Here is a 13,430-nt window from a genome sequence, read left to right as displayed (position 1 = left end):
AACTTTGTCACAAAAATAAATTTTAAACTGGAAGGAGCTTTCGTGAACCGTAAAATATTTCTGTTTGTTTTTATTGAAAGAAAACATTCAGCTTTTCCCTGGGGTAAATTTTGCCAGCTGTCAGTTGCCCCAATTAACGGATACGATTCGCTAGTTGAGGCGCAATCGTGACCCAACTGACGAATTTGCGCTGTATTGTTCAACGGCTTGTGGTAAACATCTCATTTTTCGAAGAAATATGGAACTAAAATATATCAAATTGATGTAGAATTTACTGAATAATACGAAACGATTGAATTTTAATAGATAAATTGGTTCGAATGGAAGCTTGAATAAAAATAAATATTCCGAAATAAATGCGCCGAGTACTGTTCTGCCAGATCTCAACTATTCGATTCCTTTCGTGCCCGAGGAAGATCGCCCAATGTCAAGCCAAGCCGCGATATTCTCTACATGTCCCTTATATACACGTTCCTCAAAACCATACATATCCAAATTTAAATGCCCCTATCTTTTCTCTTATCATTCCCTGAAGTGCCCACTTCCGCCTACCGTACCCCAACGATGGTCTGATACGACTCCAAGACAAGACAAAACATCTGTCGAATGAACCAACAACACGAGACCTACAGTACAACATCACACGCGCAACGCGGTGTGTTCCGATCCGTATCTGAGCCACACTTCGAAATCGTCTGGAGGAACCCCTGCTGGCTCGAGGAAAACCGCCCGGCGTCTGTAATCCTGGCCGTTGATTCCTGATGCCGGAAACTGAAAGTTTATATACCCCCCCCCCCTGCCAGTCTTGTCCACCTTCTCTCCCATGTCTCTGATACACAGATGAATGACTTCACCCTCTTCTCCACTTGAATATCTTCCCAAAACTTATGTGCCCCCCTGTAGAAATATTGAATTTTTTGCCAGCGTCGGCGGTAAAACATGATGATGAGTTATGTTCTACCATAGACCATGCGGTAGACTTGGGTGCAACGCATAACTCCTACTCTGCAGAAGGCAAAGAATTCTTCACATTTCCTTTCGATCATGCCCATATGAGCCTGCCTAGTTCTAGTTTTCCGTTCTAAGTTTATAACTGATTCGCTCTAGAATACCTATCCGTTTTTCAATTTCATTGCTTTCGTTTCTCTTAGTCTCAAATTTGCCGAAAATAGCCAACAAAATCGATACAGTAAGTATAGTAGTACAAGATCTCTGACCTAAAGTTTTAATGAACGTCAGATTGTGATAAATTTTGAAGTGCAATACCAATTTCACCATTGATTCTTTCTATAATTTGGTGGTGATTACCTAGTATACTGGTAAGTATATGTGAGTAGATAATGAGTCCGAAAATAAGCATAATTTTAATTTTCATATTAGGCAATTAAGGGCGCCCGGTGATTTGGGGGCGATTTAAGGGCGGGTTGGGTGGCAAAAAATGGCGGCAAATCGCCCAAATGTTGCATTTGAAATAGCCTCCCAATTGCCAGCAATTTGCTGGCAAATTGAAGGGCAATTAGCGCATCCGAGTTGGCAAATAGCCCCCTGTTAGCCAGCAACTTACCCTTTTTGACTGGGTATGCTCGCTCCGTGAGTGAATGCGAATTGCGATATCCAAAACAATAATCATTCACGCAAATGGCAGAGATATCAATTTTATTGCTTTTAACTTTCAACCTATATTACTCTAAGTCAGTTAAAATATAGTGCCTCAAACATAACAAAGGGCCTTCATACAATGTTCGAACAAGTCTTCACAATTAGGTAATTTTTATTCGTTGTATTTGTTGCAAAGAATTTTTAACCATAGTTTTAGTTAATGTAACCTGACAATATATATTATATTACCCTGAATACTACATTGAATGATTGAGTATTGAATTAGTGGCAACCATTGTCTAAGTGTTTTCTCAATGAATTTAAAACTCTGGATAGTGTGCTAGTTTCCTTCGCTGTCGCTGTCGCTTTTTTCTGAAAATATAACAAAATTTGTAACTTTACAGCTTAAAATTGGAAATGTGTTAAAATTCATTCGTACCTTTTTTACCTGTATAGGCGTGTCTTTTCAATCTGTCATACAGGTCTTCTTTTGTGCCGTACAAAGAAGCGTTAGATCGTGCTAATGAGTTCAATTTTCCGGTTGTACCATGTAAGCCTGTAATCAATATAATTATATTGTTTATAGTCAATACTATTAAATAATTTATAATAATCAATACCGTCATCTAAAGCGGACCCTACACGTGTAGAAATATTGTCAATAAATCGATTATTGATCAATATATTGATCATGTAAGGGTATCTTGAAAATATTGATCATGTTCATGTAGAAATCAAATGGGATTGACGTATTGCAGCAGTCTTGACAATATTTTTATTGACAATATTCTTGTCCCGTGTAGGGTCTGCTTAAGGTTACTTTACGCCACGGGGGCTACTTTACGCCAAAATTAAAGAATGCTACTTGAGCTTTTAGTTCAAATTTAAGGTTATATTTGGACAAAAGCAAAACATATGTCGTTTTTGCTTGAAGCGGAACTGAGTTAGTTTCTAACCCCAACTGCTGTCAAAATGTATGAACTGACAGCGGTTGGGGTTAGAATCTGACTCCGTTTCGGGGTCAATCGAAAATGCCAATAGTATTATTCGCTGGTTCAACACAAATATACAATTTGGAAATACGTTTAAATGAATGTAATGCAAGTAATCGTAGCAGGCGATTAAACTGAAACATCAAATATACACAAAAAACAATGCAACCAAACACAAATTTGTATTTGATGTAACTTAAATTCTATTGGAAGAGTGCAATATGCTAATCAAATTATTAGATAAGAGGATGTAGATCTTTGCCCGAATTATTGATTGCTTGGTAATTATAGACTATACACGGTGTTCCTAAAACCGTTATTAACAAAAAATGACCATAAATTTGTCATAGGGGCCGTACACAAATGACAGCTTTTTTTCGGCGATTTTTGACTCCTCCCTCCCCCCTCGTAGCATTTGGTCACAAAATTCTAACCTCCCCCTCGTAAATAACGTAGCATTTACCTACCCCCTCCCCCTCGTACCATGCAAAGCGGCCGGGCGATGAAAAAAAATACATAAGCCCATTTCATGACAAATATAGTGTTGATAGTTTTGTTTTGAATTTTATATGTCAAGCGGAGCATGAAGACAAGTTCTCTCAGTTCACAATCGCGCAGCTGCCAATGATTCTAAGAACCATACGTTCATCTAAATTACTAAATTTTGTTTGGTTGAATCCGAGGTGAAAATTTAATTCTGCTTCCAAACTAAGTCTACTACTTAGTGATCATCTATAAATAACGTAGCATTATATGGGGGAGGGGGGAGTTTTGTATTTTGTGATGATGTGTGACGACGGGGGGGGGGGGGGGGGGTAGGGGGTCATGTTATGCTACGTAGCTTTTTTAAGGGGAATAGAATAGAATTTTTTGAAAATATTACGGTGACAAGGTGGGGCAGAGTTACTGTCAAGCTACGTAATTACCAGGGGGTATTTAGAGGTTTGTGACGAAATGCTACGCTGGGGGAAAGGGGTGTTAAAAATCACTCAAAAAATGCTACGTCATTTATGGATCATCCCTTAGCAACATTAGCTAACTAATGTAGCAAGTTAAAACCGCATACAAAATCTTTTCGTATTTTTGCGAACTTGTAATTCCGCGAATCGTAAAATTTACCTCATGAAAAACCGCAAAAAAGTAACTTGTTAGAATTTAAATTCATTTCTCTTGGGAATGGAGGATCATTAAATGGTTTTCTCTAAACAATGGGTTTTAAACTTAATGCTACGTCGCACAACTTCTGACCCTACCCTCCCCCTCGTCACACTTCGTCACAAATTTGGTATACCCTCCCTACCCCCCAAAATGCTACGTCATTTATGCATGGCCCCATACGGCATTCGAAAGATACAGTATCCAAGCATCTTCTCAGTGAATTTCAAAATGATCCATCGAAAGATTCGAGAGAAATTGCGATTTGAAGTTTTATGACACGTCTCATAAGGCTACCAGCAAACACCCACGGGTTTGGTCCTATCTCTATAAACAAAAAAATATGTGTCTACTTATTTAGTACATGGCATTCGAAAGATGTAGTAATCAAGTATATCCCCTGTAAGTTTGAAAATATTTCATTCACGGAATCGAAATTTATAACGGTTTGGGTGTAGTATGCAGTCATAGATGGGTTTTCTACCAGACTTCAAGCGTGAATCCATGTATGTTCATTGACTATTTAGATCGTTTATACGTGTCGCGGTCTTTAAAGGAAAACATTACTATTTAATTACATAAATATAATGTACAAAAGGTAATATTTATATGGTGCACTGAAAAAGTGTGAAAATAGGGTTGGCTACCAAACGTTAAATATAATGTGTAAATTAAAAAAAAATGGGTTAAAGTTGGAATGTTTACTTAAAAAGACCATATCTCAATGGTTTGTTGACCGATTCTAATTATTTGTTCATTATTGAACAGGTAGACGTTTCATCGTTAATTTTCATTATGAAGAATATAAAATAGAGTCATCTGCATCAATAAAGACAATATAATTGATCTCAACTATATGTATTATCATTATTTAGTGAATATTTTTGTTTTATAAATAGCTGCCTATCCATTTATATATACTAGTTGATTGCAATTGCTGTATAAACATCTGAATGTCAAATTCTCATGATAAGTTCAAACTGACAATAGTTAGAGATATGAGCAGATGAACTTGTACTAATAATAACCTCTTTGACCAGTTTTAACATCTGTCAACCCAACCAGCGAATCACGATTGTACAAAATTTCCAACAAAAACCGTATCATAACATAAATTGATCTGAATCAGCAAATACCTTCATATTTTTAAAATTTATGGTTTTATTCTTCCATGATTTGTCGTTTGCGTTCGTTGCATTCAACTAATGTATAGAAATTGATAGGTCGTTGTTTTGAATATAAAGATATTCACTAAATAGTGATAATACGTATAGTTGAGGATAATTATGTTGTCTATTGTTTGAATTAGACAACTTTATTTTGTATTCTTCTTAATGAAAATTAACGATAAAATGTCTACCTGTTCAATAATAAAATTAGAATCGGTCAACAAACCATTGAGATTTGGCCTTTTGAAGTAAACATTCCAACTTTTATCCATTTTTTTTAATTTACACATTATATTTAACGTTTGGTAGACAACCCTATTTTCGCACTTTTTCAATGCACCATATAAATAACACCTTTTTTACATTATATTTATGTAATTAAATGGTAAGGTTTTTCTTTAAAAACCGCGACACGTATAAACGCTCTAAATAATCCATGAACAAACATGGATTCACGCTTGAAGTCTGGTAGAAAACCTATCTATGACCGCATACTACACGCAAACCGTTATAAATTTCGATTCCGTCAATGAAATATTTTCAAACTTACAGGGGATATACTTGATTACTACATCTTTCGAATGCCACGTACTAAATAAGTAGACACATATTTTTTGTTTATAGAGATAGGACCCAACCCGTGGGTGTTTGCTGGTAGCCTTATGAAACGCGTCATAAAACTTCAAATCGCAATTCCTCTCGAATCTCTCGATGGATCATTTTGAAATTCACTGAGAAGATGCTTGGATACTGTATCTTTCGAATGCCGTATGACAAATTTATGGTCATTTTTTTGTTAATAACGGTTTTAGGAACACCGTGTATATATATGTTTAAAAATTATGCTACTTTACTCCAAGCTATACTCAAGTCTATCACAATCTGCAATCTATTTAATTTAATCTTATTTCGGAATTTGATTCAAATTTGAAGACTTATTAGCGTACAGGTTTGATAGTTTGGACAAAAAAGATATTTTTATTATCTTCTGCATGGTTGTATTATATATATATATATATATATATATATATATATATATATATATATATATATATATATATATATATATATATATATATATATATATATATATATATATATATATATATATATATATATATATATATATATATATATATATATATATATATATATATATATATATATATATATATATATATATATATATATATATATATATATATATATATATGATGCGTCTGGCGATAGGACCCAGTGAAAGTATTCGACGATCGACGCACACGGACGGTGATATCGACAAATAAAACGATAGTGTAACGTATGATCGACCGCCGCCGGCGGTGGCTGAACTGTACTGATTTTGCGTACTTTATTTTGTGCTTCTATTGTCAGAAAATATCACAGATGAAGATGTATATATTATAATAATGATTGCCGTTATGTCGTAGATTTTGAGGCGAGGACCCGTCTATAGAAAGCGCTCTGCCGCAACATAGTCCCCCCCAAAACCAAAGGTTTTTTATACAGCTACGTTGTGGTTGGATGTGATGATGTGATGAAAGATACCGTTGATGCTGATTCCTCCATTGCTACTTGGATGATGTCGAATGATGCTGAACGTTGATCCAGAAGATGATCGAAGAATGATATCGACGGAACACTTGCTGGGTTTTGAATACACTCCAGAACGATGCAGTGGGTGCAGTCGTCCTATGAGTCGGATGCCGAAGTGTATTCTGCTAAGCGGCTGCAAATTGGCCCACACTGGCATAGCTCCGCTGGGGAACTTTTGCTAAGCAGCTGCGCATTTGCTCACACCGGCATAGCCGAAGCGTCTCGATACCTACTTGCATCTTCTTGCAACCGTTGCAACTTTCCGATGGAAGGTTCAAAAATCCTGGTCACGGCACCATTATGATGCGTCTGGCGATAGGACCCAGTGAAAGTATTCGACGATCGACGCACACGGACGGTGATATCGACAAATAAAACGATAGTGTAACGGATGATCGACCGCCGCCGGCGGTGGCTAAACTGTACTGACTTTGCGTACTTTATTTTGGGCTTCCATTGTCAGAAATTATCACAGATGAAGATGTATATATTATAATAATGATTGCCGTTATGTCGTAGATTTTGAGGCGAGGACCCGTCTATAGAAAGCGCTCTGCCGCAACAATATATATATATATATATATGGCAATTTCATGAAAACAAGTGATACGATCCTCGGAATTCTGCAATATTTGGTAGAATCGTTTCATACCGAAAAATATTAGATACTTATTTTTTATTTCGTCATTAGGGTGTCTCTTTCCACGTTAGACTGTTTCAAAAAATCGTGCTTTTTAAAAGTTGATTTTTTTAAAAATGCATAACCTTTGAACCGCTGAAACTATTTTCATTGGTTATAGGTCAAATGAAAGGTATTTAAGTGCAGTTTCAAGAAAAAATTATTAACTTTAAAAAATATTGAGTTTTGTACGAATAAAATACGCATTAAATGGTTTTTCTTGATTTTCACTGCAAGTTTAATAGAATATTCCAGACTTCTATATTTTTATTTGAATTCAATTCAACGTAATATATCCAAACATATTTTTGAGTCAGATCTAGAGGTTTCGAAGATATAATTTTTTGAAAATAAAAAAATCTATGTATACACCCCACATGCATGGAAGAGTGTACCTGCGATTGACAATTTGAATGATGTGTTGGTTTGTTGAAAACTGATATAAGTTTCTGTTGATGGTTTGATACTGGGGGCAAACTGGGAAATGTGAAACGGGATTTTCATTTTACTTATTTTTTGCGAATTTCACTGCTCTACAAGTGAAATGCTCCGTTAAAAGTAATGTCCTGGTACTACATTTGTTGGGGGTTATTATCATACGTGACAATTGCAGGGTTATTGCGAAGAAACCTGGTTGGTTAAAGTTTGAATATATTGTTTTTATAGGCCATTCGCCTGAACTCTCTAATGCTGACATTTCACTTCAAGTGGCTTTTAACTGTGGAGTGAGTTTAACTTCCAGTGAGTCAAAATAGTATTTGTCATCCGATTTGGCCTTTAATTTATTTTATTTGTGCATTGCATACTTTAAAGTGGCCTATTTCTAAAATAAAGCAGCTAGATAAATGGCTTTTGATCCCACTATGCATATGTGTAATGAAATTAGGGTTCGTCGCGGTGCGGATGTGAGCGGTAAATGGATAGTTCGCACCGCAACCGCAAAAAGTAATAAAACCGCACCGCAACCGCACTGCATTTACCGCACCGCACCGCACGGTAATGCGGTATAATTCTGTATTTTTGAAAAGTGTGTTGAAAAATTATTCATTTTTTTGTATAACCATATCTAATAAAATATTAAATAAAGTCCTATGATATGTAGCTGTATATCATCATTATACATACAAAAACCTATTTTAATCCACCTAGCGGTGCAATTGTGCCTTTCTCATTAATGAATCACGAGAATGTGTGCGTTGTTTATATTCATTAAAAGAGTTCGAGTTCTAAAATTTTGAAAAAAAAACAGCCACGGTAATATTGAACTGAAAAAAGGTGCGAAATCGGCAGTCCCAAAAAGCCGATTTTTACAAAAAAAAATTTTTTTCGAGATAACATAAAATCTCGACGTTTCATGCATTTTAAAGACGTTTGGCATCAAAAATACGAATTCGATTTCTGAAATTTCATGGGGTCCCCCCTTTGAAAAAAAATTTGAGTTCCGGCTTATATGGGAATTTCATATGTGACCGGACGATTTAGTCTATATTTCTGGACCCATATAAGCGATCCGTACGAAATTTTATAGACATCTGTGGGGATATTATAGCTATCATTTGAAACTAAGTTTGTGAAAATCGGCCCAACCATTTCAGGGAAACTGATGTGAGTTCGTAAATTTTGAAAGATGGCCGCTTTTCCCGGGCACTTCCGGAACCGTCTATGGTGGTCAATGTAGTCAACGAAAGTTTGGTTGGCCGTCGGTGACCTAGAACAGCAAATTTAAGTTGTTTGAGAGACATTTTAGCGAAATTTTTACCTTTTTTGCTTTCATCGGAGTATCGGTTTGAATCACAATTTGCTATGTGATCGCACGCCACAACCTGTAACTCCGGAACCGGAAGTCGGATCGGGATGAAATTAAACAGCCATTTACGGGGACGCAATACCTTTCATTTGAGGCCAAGTTTAGTCGAATCGGTCTAGCCATCTCCGAGAAACCGATGTGACTGTTATTCTGAATTTAGATACGTCCGCCGGGGCTTCCGGAACCGAGGATGGTGGCCAATGTGGCCAAATAGACTTTGAATGGATGTTAGTGACCTAATACTGCAAATCGAAGCAGTTGTGGTCATATTTTGGAAAATTTTTCACCTTTATACACTGCCCATGATCGCATATCAGTCCCATAAAGATAGCAAATCCCATAGAAAGCGGGACAAATATGCGATCATGGGCAGTACATTCATTGCAGAATTTATTAAAATCGACATTTTCTGCGTGTTCGCACTTATCACCCTGTAGTTCCGGAACCGGAAGTCGGATCCATTAGAAATTCAATAGCAGCCTATGGGAACGTTGCACCTTTCATTTGAGACTAAATTTGTCAAAATCGGTTCAGCCATCTCTGAGAAAAATGAGTGACATTTTTGGTCACATACACACACATACACACACATACATACACACATACATACACACACAGACATTTGCCGAACTCGACGAACTGAATCGAATGGTATATGTCACTCGGCCCTCCGGGCCTCCGTTAAAAAGTCGGTTTTCAGAGCAATTGCAATACCTTTCTATTGAGAAAGGCAAAACGTTCTTCCGCAGCAATTAATAGGAAAACTTGGAACCAGTTTTGAAGAAATTGTTCATTTAGAGCCAATATATAATAACCTAAATTGTTGTGTCGTTTAAACAGCCCCTCAGTCCATGGGAACACTCTTAACCGTTATGTGTCCGACGCGGTACCCGGATACCTTTTTAGGTTGAAAAATAATGAAATTCCGATGTTTTATCCGTAGCTGGAAATTGAAACTTTGTGACATCTTGGAACTTCACTAAGTCAAGTTTTTGGGGTAATAATGTTTTTGATGTAGTAAGAAGGCAGTGAGGAGGGGCTCCTGAATTTTTTACTACGTCACAGGCCGACGTGGATACCCGGGTACCCCCAAAACTGAAATGCCAATAACTAAGGTAATTTCCAACCGATTTTTATGCTTTTGGGTGTTTTGGATTCAAGAACTCATCCACTTTTAGACTGGGTAAAAATGAATCGAGTTATTTCAACCGGTTCTCGGGAATCCGGATTTCCGGAAGCATGTTCCAGTGCTTGGATACTATTTGTGAATATCAATGGAATACTAGCAATATGGGTATTAAAATTCTTGGCATAGCATCAATAGACTGTATCTCATGGTATTGGAACCATTTGGTGATTTCACCACGGAACGGACATTCTGGAGCAGGTTCCCGTAGGGCCGTGAATGGCCATTCCATTCCAATTCCATTTTTCAAACTACCATAGGGTCCCGTAACAATAAATAATAGACTTCCGAGACAATTTGAAGTGTTTTGATACTCATTTAGCTAGGGCATTATTTAAATTTACAAATCATACCCTAGTACTGGAACATTACTCAGGAAAATCCGGATCACCAAGAACCAGATCCATTCATCCGGTTCAATGTTACAGAATCCAAAAGTGGACGAGTTCCTGAATCTATAATATCTAAAAGTGTCAAAATCGGTTAAAGGAGGCCATAGTTATGAGCATTTTAATTTGTGGGTACCCGGGTACCCTCGTTGGCCTGTTATAGGTGTTTTTTGTTGGACACATAACGGTTAATTTTAACAAATTGTTTAAAAAAATGTTTTTCTTCGGATTATATCTCTGGTACTGTTTGCGCTAGAATCAATCAGCGAGATATTTTTTTAAAAATTTGTTTAGGGATTCCAAAAAAATGAAAAGTTTTTAATGCCAATATTGCCAAATATGCAACTTTTTAATTTTACACTAAAAGTAAAAATTTTCCTCGTAATACATCGGTTACTGTAGGCCACATAAAACGTCATTATACCTACATTGCTCGGTCGGTTTCTGGCTATCTCTTGGGATAATGATAACATGCTTCTCAGGATTCTGTTTGGATACTTTTCAAGATTCTGATCGAAGTTTTCTTAGCATCCCAATGGAATCTATTTCAGAACTTCGATTCAATATTTATCCGTATTTCTACGGCTTTTTCTCTGAATTTTGATGTAGGATTCTAGAGAAAAGCTTCTTAAATGTCTAGTGGAATATTTCTCCCATTATCCCCTTCAACAAGTGATTCCTGCTCAGAATTCCAATAGCATCTTTAACCCGTTCGTGCCCTTCTGGTTGATGAACAACCATGTTTCTATATGACTATAACGTTTGGTTTACACAACGTCAAGTAAGGCTAATAACTGCGACTAAGATCTTTCATTTGAGCACTAAAAGTTATAAATATTAGCATTAGAACAGAAGTTATTACAATTAATCTGGTTGGGTTCCGCTGAAGCAGTGCTGCCAGGGATAGTTTCTGTTAACGGCGAAAATGAAATTTTGGAATATTTTCTTAGCCTGGGAATATTATTGAAAACTGCTAAAACTTTCTAATTTAGATTGCCCTCAATTACCTTTTTCATGCAATTGGACTAGATCGGAAGGTAAATATTGAGCAGCAGCAAAAGAAGCACCTGTCTTTCTTAAACCAGGTTTTTCGTGTTTCTTGACGCCAACAGTTTTAAAGAAAAATAATTTTGGGACCCTATACGTGGTAGAAAAAAGTTGGTCAAGAAATGGTTAACGAGATTCTGAAAAGAGACCCGGCCGTCACTGGAGGTGATTTCAATTCTTGGGTAGCTCAAGCAAAGATGGATGATAGGCTATGTAAAGAGGGCGCCAGCAGTACTTCTCGCTGAGGCGCCCGGGAACCTGGTAGTCCTTCGCTTGTGACAAGTATGAGTGGGACAGTTTGCGAAGACTACACGCGTAGTTATTACCTGACAATCCAGCATATGTCCACTAAATGATGCTACAAGGACAAGGATCTCTTTGTGGGTGCGCAACACGCACTCTTCCAATTAGAATAACTAGACATGTTAGCTGTGATATGTGACACTCCACGTAAATTAAACTGGAGCCAAGAAACAGACGACCCCCAGTTTACTTATTAATTTTTTTTTCTGGTTTTCGAGTAATCGAATCAGTTACCTCGGAAAATCTAAGCCCTGGGTAATCGAGTTTGACTTGTATTGCAAAAGACATACCTTATTAAAAAGTTTATCTTCGAATTCTTGTACAAATAGCTATAAGCAACTGATACATATCGTTAACTCGTTACCAATATGAATAATAAATGAAAACCAACTGAAAATACAAATCACACCCTGAAAGTCTGAAAAATCGACTAGGGCCAAAATAGGTACATTTATATTTACCATAATAGGAAAATTTGTCCTGGTCATTTTATTTCCAATTTCTCCACGAATGAAGCTTAAATTCATGAAAAAACGCAAAAAAAAATTTGATTCGATTATCCGGGTGATTCGATTATCCGGGGTGAGATTTTTTTCAAATCCCCGGATAATCGAGTCCGACCTGTATATATATATATATATATATATATATATATATATATATATATATATATATATATATATATATATATATATATATATATATATATATATATATATATATATATATATATATATATATATATATATATATATATATATATATATATATATATATATATATATATATATATATATATATATATATATATATATATATATATATATATATATATATATATATATATATATATATATATATATATATATATATATATATATATATATATATATATATATATATATATATATATATATATATATATATATTTGAGCGGGTCAATTTGTATGGAGCCAAAAAAGTCGATTGGTGGCGCCCCCTAGTGATGTTCTACGGATAATTTTAAGCAATTTTTCCCAAGAAGCCATAGGTCAATCTTGAATTTTGAGCCCCCGGATTTTAAAAAGATTTTTTTCAAAAGCAACAAAATTCGATCTTTCAATTCAAAATTTGTCATCTTTTTGCCTTTCTCAATAGAAAGGTATTGTAATTGCTCTGAAAACCGACTTTTTAACGGAGGCCCGGAGGGCCGAGTGACATATACCATTCGATTCAGTTCGTCGAGTTCGCCAAATGTCTGTGTGTATGTATGTATGTGTGTGTATGTGCGTATGTGTGTGTAAGTGACCAAAAATGTCACTCATTTTTCTCGGAGATGGCTGAACCGATTTTGACAAACTTAGTCTCTAAACTAAAATTGGCCTCAAATGAAAGGTATTGCGTCCCCGTAAATGGCTATTTAATTTCATCCCGATCCGAATTCCGGTTCCGGAGTTACAGGTTGTGGCGTGCGATCACATAGCAAATTGTGATTCAAACCGATACTCCGATGACAGCAAAAAAGGTAA

The 13,430-nt window shown here is 36.0% G+C and overlaps 1 protein-coding gene across 1 annotated transcript in view; it reads right to left on the bottom strand.

Moving 5' to 3' along the window:
• Nucleotides 1-1,692: 1,692 nt before the first annotated feature.
• LOC131682967 (uncharacterized) overlaps nt 1,693-13,430 on the bottom strand; it is a 646,631-nt gene continuing 634,893 nt past the window's right edge. Inside the window, exons 21-22 of the mRNA XM_058964798.1 lie at nt 2,039-2,155; nt 1,693-1,971 (exon numbers count right to left, since the gene is read on the bottom strand). Coding sequence (XP_058820781.1) covers nt 1,940-1,971; nt 2,039-2,155 — 149 coding nt within the window. The 3' untranslated portion in view covers nt 1,693-1,939. The remainder of the gene's footprint in view (nt 1,972-2,038; nt 2,156-13,430) is intronic.

This window comes from Topomyia yanbarensis, chromosome 2 (genome assembly GCF_030247195.1).
Source record: "Topomyia yanbarensis strain Yona2022 chromosome 2, ASM3024719v1, whole genome shotgun sequence".
NCBI classification, from domain to species: domain Eukaryota; kingdom Metazoa; phylum Arthropoda; class Insecta; order Diptera; family Culicidae; genus Topomyia; species Topomyia yanbarensis.
Note: the sequence above shows the minus strand (reverse complement) of the source record. Positions and strands in the feature narration are given on the sequence as shown.